At 39.6% G+C, this 7500-nt stretch overlaps 1 protein-coding gene across 2 annotated transcripts in view; it reads left to right on the top strand.

Annotated features, from left to right (window-relative positions):
- Positions 1-796: 796 nt before the first annotated feature.
- Positions 797-7500, top strand: part of LOC137990579 (paired box protein Pax-3-B-like) — a 7790-nt gene continuing 1086 nt past the window's right edge. The window contains exons 1-4 of one of the 2 annotated variants that reach the window (XM_068835717.1): positions 797-1781; positions 2647-3213; positions 4115-4302; positions 7094-7500. The exon at positions 7094-7500 is cut by the window's right edge and continues 1086 nt beyond it. In XM_068835717.1, the coding sequence (XP_068691818.1) occupies positions 1748-1781; positions 2647-3213; positions 4115-4302; positions 7094-7276 (972 nt within the window). In that variant the 5' untranslated portion in view covers positions 797-1747 and the 3' untranslated portion in view covers positions 7277-7500. Of the gene's footprint in view, positions 1782-2646; positions 3214-4093; positions 4303-7093 lie in introns of both variants that reach the window. The other variant, XM_068835716.1, reaches the window with a different exon arrangement.

Raw genomic sequence — 7500 nt, 5'->3', positions numbered from 1 at the left:
TGCTAACATTTACTAAATCATCATTTAGACAAGATTAGATGTTGTCAGCGCTGAAACCTGCGTAGGTTAGGTGAGTATCATCGGCATACATCCTTGATTGACAATTTGAAAGGCAATTTGGTAAATCATTAATATACAGTAAAAATAACAGCGGCCTTAAGATAGTGCCTTGAGTGCGACCCATTAACTGAGCATCTCTGCATGCGGTTGTCCAAGTATGACTCAAACCAAGAGTGCGCATTATCGCATATGCCATAATTCCTTGATTTAGATAAAAGGATTTCGCGATTGACCGTATCAAAGGTTTTCTTCAAGTCCAGGAAGACGACTGCATTGACTTTACCTTGGTCAACGTGTGATCGGGATCGAGAGTTTGGAGTGAAAAATCGCGGCGACTGAGTAAAGGCCTTTCGAGAAACAGAGACTCAGCTGTCCTCGTTTTTCTCCGAAATCTTTTGGCTGCTGCCTGGCTCCTCCAAATAATGTAACGAACCCGATATGTTATGGTTGAAACTTCACTAACTTTCGCACCGAAGACTTCATGTTTTCATTACAAACCTAGATAGTAAACGACAATTAACCATTCCAGTATTATGCCTATAACTAATTCCTTCCATTCAGTCCATTACCGAATTGGAATTCTGTGGGAAAGATTGTGCGCTAGATGTGCATAAGTTATATTCCTTAGCTAGGCGAGTATATAGAATTTGGCAAGTTCGAAATTTGAAACCGTCCCATCATGAAGAAGCCTGAATCCGTTCGTCCTCCATGCTGTGCAGGTGCAGAACAAGGCTTAATAAAACTGTGGTAGTCAATAGGTCCTTGTCGGACCCCTGTGGTTGCGCGACTGCAGGCATCATTTGTGAGTTGTCTTGATCAGTACGTCTTAGAACGCTTTCCATTTAACAGAACTGACCTGCCAGACCTGGCATTTGGAAGGACTAACTCTACAACGCCTTGAAATTAACATGCTTCAAGGATAATATCTGACCTGCTAATCGCCCTTTCTCGCAGTCGGAGACTGAATTACTAAGGGCGCAGCTCAACGAGGTCGGACCGAAGGAGCTGTGCTGCCGGCTAGGCGCTCGGCCCCTGAACACGACCCATGAATGACCTCGGAGCACAGCACCACAGCCTGATGGAAAAGGCCGGGAGTCGATTTTGATGAGGGAGGAAAACCGGAGTACCCGGAGAAAAACCCTCGGAGTCAGATTGAGATCGACTGAAACTCAGCCCACATACGATCCGAGCCAGAGTTTTAACCCTCCTTCAGAAGAATGCGAGGAATCATCAAGCAAGTGTTCCTTCAAAGTGTTGCATTTTCTTTGCAAACTGACGGATCTGGCCGGCCAGCTCTTAAGTTCATCCCCGCTCAGTTTCCTTCTTGTCAAAACAAGAGAAAGTATAAATTGCGTCCTACACAGTGATTGGCTTTTGGACAAAACACTTGGCCGACTCTTCCAAATTGAACTCAAAGCTGAAATATACTTCAGTATATGAATTGAGCAGTATCTGAGAAACACCCCCGCATCGTGTGTAAATTCCTCATTGTTGATTTCGTGACGCCTCGTGCCACGCATCCGGGGTTGTAATCGGTGACGGGTACCAACTCTACGCCACTTACGATAATTCACCGACTGTGACGAAGCTTCTCGGGTTGTTTACAAAATGTCATTGAGGCACATATGAACAATTGGTTGAATGCACTAGCTACCAGTGAAGAATTTAGCGTGAACATTTCTTGAAGATGGAGGATTCGTCCGCCTCTTCTTCTGCCGCAGGTGAGACCGAATTACATTACAGCTTTTTCTTTGCTACAATAATTTAGAAACGTTACTATTTTAGCTTGATGGCTGCAACACATCTTTACACCTTCGAAAACTCCGACTTCACTTCTGTATCCTTAACATTTTCAAGTAACTTTCGATATTAACGACCATTAACTACATCGACCTCAGTGTACCAAGCTACAAAACTGAGGCCATTTGAAGTGTTTGAAATGTTTTCAGTAGCTCTTCTAAATGTGTACTGTTTAGCTAAAAGACGAGTAAGTGTCGAGCTAGCCAGAGCAACCGACTCAGCATTTAGGGTTTATTCAACTGGCAATTAAATTGTGCTCCATTTAAATTTGGTGCAGACTGGCATCACGGCAATAATCCAAACAAGAGAATTGAACAAGCTGCTATCTCGACCATCTTAATTTGTTGCTCTTTTGTTAACCATTTCGATGATCATGTACAGCAAAAGATCCAGAAAAGTTCAATTTTTCTTACCTAGATTTATGCATTGCACCCGCCCATTATTTCAAAATGAAAAGACAAATAAATTTCAAATCACAGTTGACTTGGTTTCACTCATTTAAGGTCCTAAAGATAGAATCTAACTTAGGTTTCTTGCACATACCAAGAGAGAAAATGCGACTTTTCTTACGTGAAAACACTGAACGTGAGTTTACGAGGTTCAGTAACCGCATCCGGCATCACACATTTTTTTCAGCTGAAAGAGATACCGATGCGTTCAGTCAATTTTTTCCTTCCCACGATTGCCAAACTTTAATTTCCTGCAGAGATCTCCGCTGAGCTCTCTGCATGTCTACACAAATTCAAATACACAGTGTCAAATTATAACAAGTGATTTCATTTGTAGGACCAGGTCGCTTGAATCAACTCGGGGGCGTCTACATCAACGGAAAGCCACTACCAAAAGAAGTCCGGCACGAAATTATTTCATTAGCTATTCAAGGACTTCGCCCTTGCGACATAAGCCGGCGTTTACGAATAACTCATGGCTGTATTAGTAAGCTGTTGTCAAAGTATCGGAAAAGCGGTTCAATTCAACCAGGTGGAGAAGGTGTGGGCAGACCAAGAGTAATTACAGCTCGTGTTGCTCAAAGAATCCGGCAATACACCCAAGATCAACCAGGTCTGTACTCGTGGGAGATACGAGATCGTCTTTTGCACGACAACATTTGCAGTAGTGAAAACATTCCTTCTCCGAGTTCAATTAACCGCTTGTTGAGGAAGAAAGATAAAGGAAAAACATTATCAGAGTCTAGAAGCGAGCTTGATAGCAGCAGTACTTATACTATTGCAAGTATTTTGAATCTCTCATCTAAGACTAGCAAAGGGAAATCATTGCACCCTGCTTCTTCATCAGCAGCAAGTTGTTTAGAAAGCCACGTTGAGGGAACCTATGACCAAAAGAAACAAACAGGTTTGTAAAAGAAGTTCTCTTTATTGTGCTCATGTTTATGTGCTTCATTTGCTTTGTCTAATCAAATATGCTTTGAAGCGGCGAACCCCTTTATTTGAGATGTTTTCATAAGCCCTCAGAAACCATTGCCAAGTTTTATGTAGTTGTTGTCCTTCTGGCTTCTGGCACTGATGTTTGTATTTGCCTACCATGGATGTAGAGTTTTGGGTGATTCAGTTTTGAATTTATTTAGTCCCATGATTGATAATCCGGGCAGCTATCAACTGAAAGGCTAAGCTTGCATATTCACAGAGCCTTGTATAAGTCCATTCATATCTTACCCAGAATCTCGATGATGGCATAAGCTATTGTGAGGGAAAAATCAGTAAAGTGCGCATTGTATTAAGTACACTGAGTAATGTGAGATTTTTACAAGGCTAAGGTATCAATCAAAAGAACGAGAATTGAGAAGAAAAAAGCTTTTCATGAATGGTTGTCGACAATGTTGTTTAATGTAGAGGGGCAACTGTTTTAATCTGTAATAATTCAGGCTAACATTACTACTGAATACACAGTTATTACAGTAAATGTTCTTTAGAAAAAAACACTTGCTGGTAACAGAAGTAATCTAAGTTGCTAAACTTGTTGGTTAATTATTTTATCACCGAGATTACTTTCAGACTCTTAGGAATCACACCATTTGAAATAATTCTTTTAGTATGAATTTAGTTGCACTGAATCGGGGGTTAAAGCAATTCTTTAACGCTAAACAAAGCTCGCTTTGGATTGCACAAAAGATTGAGGCTACCTCCGAACGATTGACAAGATCTCGAACTTTATTTCGAAAAATTGACTGATTTGTTATTTGTATAAGTGACTGTTTTGTTTGTTGATACTGAAGAGAATGTCCCAAATTTTGAAGGCTCTTGTCAAGAGTCTTCGATTGAAGAGATTCAGTTCCCGCTACAAACTCAAGAAAGAGTACGCATTAAATATAATCAGCAGCAACTGAAGGAGCTGGAAGCAGCGTTTGCTATCAATCAGTATCCCTCTGCTGCAGAAAGAGATCAGCTGGCAGCAAAGATTGGAGTCATGGAATCAAAAATACAGGTACATGTGGTTTGATTATGGAAAAGCTAGTCTGTCTGCGGTCAACATCTGTAAAGCACGACATTTTATAACATCCAAAGTCTCTATGTCGCAATAACCAACATGCAAAGTAAAACACAACAACAACAAATGCATGAACAGTCATCAACAAATCAAAGAATTTGCTGAACACAAATCAAACAGAAGATGCATGTGACATAAGTCATGTTACTTACTCAAAGAATACATCCACCATTCTTTAACCGCTGACGTTTCTGAACTAAACGTTGAAAGCGTATCATTTGGTAGCGCCATTTTGTACTATTTGTTTTGTTTTTGGACTAGGTTTTAAATTAGGAACAAATAATTATCATATTTGCGTCACGATGAGAATTACGAGCCTTTCGGGTTAATTAATACTGTGAAAAAAATAAAGAAAAACCTTTTGTCGTTCAGAAGAAGAATTACAAAGATAGTAGAGGGAAGGCCAAAGAGTTTCGTGATGGAAGGTTTGGCGCAAGAGTCGATGGAGAGACCTAACGCCCTCCTGCCCACGTTTGTCTTCTATCTGTGGTGTCAAATTCCATTGCAGCTGTTTAAGGACACGTATGCGTGATATTTAGAAGGAAATACAAAGTTGAACGCACTGCGTATTCTTCGTTACGTGGTTTAGAGGCACACGGAAATCGATAAAATTTATTTGTACATCTATGTCCAGAAATGCACCTAATTAGATGCCGCCCAATTTTGACATCCGACTCTTTAAGTCTAAGCCTTTGCTACCTATTTGTAACGATAAGGTTAGGGTTAGCCCAGCCTTAAAACCTTAAAACCCAGCCTTATTTTAAGCTTATGGTTAATGCAGCTGTTTATCCATACTTGAGGAGCAGCCGCTTTGAGGACGTGATGCTTATTGTCTGTATTCCGAGACACAAGTCAAGTTGATTTTTGGGAGAAGAACAAGGGGACACTTCGTGACGCTTATTGAAAGCGGCTTACATCTAATTGGGGATATTTCTGGACATATCAGTTGCACACTCTCTTTGTTTCAGTTTGATTTCGTTTTAGTTTTTTCTCTGACAAAGCGTAGTTAACCCTCACACAACCTAGTTTAAGTTGATTCCTCAGAAAAAAAAGTTGTCGAAGGATTTTCTTGAAACTTTTCCTGAATATCCCCTACTAATCCCTACTTTGAGGACTACAATAAAAAAGATGTCACCGTGCTTGCTTAAGAGATATAATATACTGATACTAATCACGCGCGTTATTTCATCGGCTCAGGGTACATTTTGTGGTAGCTAAAGTAGAAGGTTTTTAAAGTAACACTTGAAAGGAAAGTCGATAACTTAAGAAATAAGACAAGAAAGATCATCGGCAGAACCTAACGCGGTCTGTATGTCCGTGAAATTAAGTAAAACCACTTGTGATATGAATAACCTTGTGTATTTACAAAAGGTTGCGTTTTTGTTAAGATGACTATGTGAAAAGTCGATAAGAAATAAGGCAAGATCTCATTAGCAGAGATGAGAGGAGAAAGAAGGAACCACTTGTTATATGAATAACCTCACATGGGTATTTCCTTTGATTAAATTTTCGACCTCGGATATTGCGTTTCTAGCTTTCTAATTGGTTCACTCAAACTCGGTTATCAGCTCATATACCGTATACCCTAATACAGAAACTGTGCCAAGCTGAAAAATGTGTGCGGGAAGCGAAACTTTTCCTACTATTGGCCTATTAATATCAAAACGCAAAACAACGGACCAAACAGAGCGTTTCATTGCGAAGAAACAAAGCAAACTCTACTTTCATAATGAAAAATGGGTTCACTTCTTACCCATAATGGACCATGAGTTTTCAAGACACCTCCAACTCCCAACTTATATTGTAATATGTTGAAATTAAGGATAGTGTATAGTGCGTATAGCTTAGACGTGTAGTGTAGTTTGGATGTTCTGTGTTTAGCATAGACAGATAGCGTAGTTTCGATATATAGCTCGGATGTGAAGTGAAAATTTTAAGTGTAAACAAATACAATATTAAAAAAATTAAAAAGAAAAAAGGAAAAATCTCATATCCAACGCGCTCTCGAGCTCATGGGATAATTGTTAATTATCTTTTTCGCATTTGTTGTTGTGTTTATAGTAGATCATTATTGGTGTTTTGTTTAGTGAATTGCAATTTTTCTCTAAAAACGTGATTGCAGTACTTAGAGAAAAGCAATTTAAAAACCTGTACTTTGCAGATGTGGGCCATCTTTAGTTTCACAGTCAGTAAACAGAATATTTCTGCTTTTGCATACTGTACGGAAATTAATGTAAAGAAGAATGTGCAAAAGTAACTGATAGTTCTTAGCGTGGACTCAATTTGGTAGCCGAGACAGCCAAGATGGGTAAAGCTCAGGTTATATATAGCCAGATTCCTCCAGTATCCAAGGGAAGTCACTGGACAATCTTACGGGAAAAATGGTCTATTGTGAAATAAGTGACCCTGTCTGGAGATTGCAAGCTGGATGTGTGTAAGAGCACTTGGGAGGATGATGAGTAAGAAATCATAACCGAGAGCTATGGAACGTAAAAATAGAGCATCGACGCCAAGAAAAAATGGAAACTGGCTCCTCCTAATAAACTATTAATTTTTATTGGAATTCCGCACTTTTTAACGCCATGAATTTAGCGCATGAAGCTCTGTCGTGATCTTAAAAAGTCCCTCATGGTCTTTTCTTCGTTAAACAGTGGTTACCAGTCATCCATTTCCAACATATGTTTTGGTGTCGACAAATATTCTAATAATTTTGTGGTTTTGGTTTTAGGTGTGGTTTTCAAACCGAAGAGTCAAATGCAAAAGTCCCCGAATGCATACGATTCATGAAATTAATGCCACTACAAATCTGGAGCCAAAGCAGTGTACATGTCAGCGCCGATATTCAGATCCTCCCATACATTTATCACCACACATTATAGGAACCGGGCCTTCTAGAATATTTTTCCCCTAATACCTGTAGTGATGCGTTAACTTGATGGCTTTAAGAAACAATTATCTGGTTTTACTGAGATTAATTTTTATGACAGTGCAGTCTAGCAAATAGGGTCTTCATATAAACACGAACCTGGTCCCGTCGGATCATTTGCTTCGGCTCTTCGGTTGTTAAGCTGATTAATCTGACTCAATTTGCATTAAGTCTGTAGCGCGTTTACCCCCCTCTTTCAACATTGTTTG

The sequence above is a fragment of the Montipora foliosa genome, chromosome 2 (assembly GCF_036669935.1).
Source record: "Montipora foliosa isolate CH-2021 chromosome 2, ASM3666993v2, whole genome shotgun sequence".
Taxonomy (NCBI): domain Eukaryota; kingdom Metazoa; phylum Cnidaria; class Anthozoa; order Scleractinia; family Acroporidae; genus Montipora; species Montipora foliosa.
The sequence above is the reverse complement of the archived record's forward strand: the minus strand, read 5'-3'. Positions and strand labels throughout refer to the sequence as shown.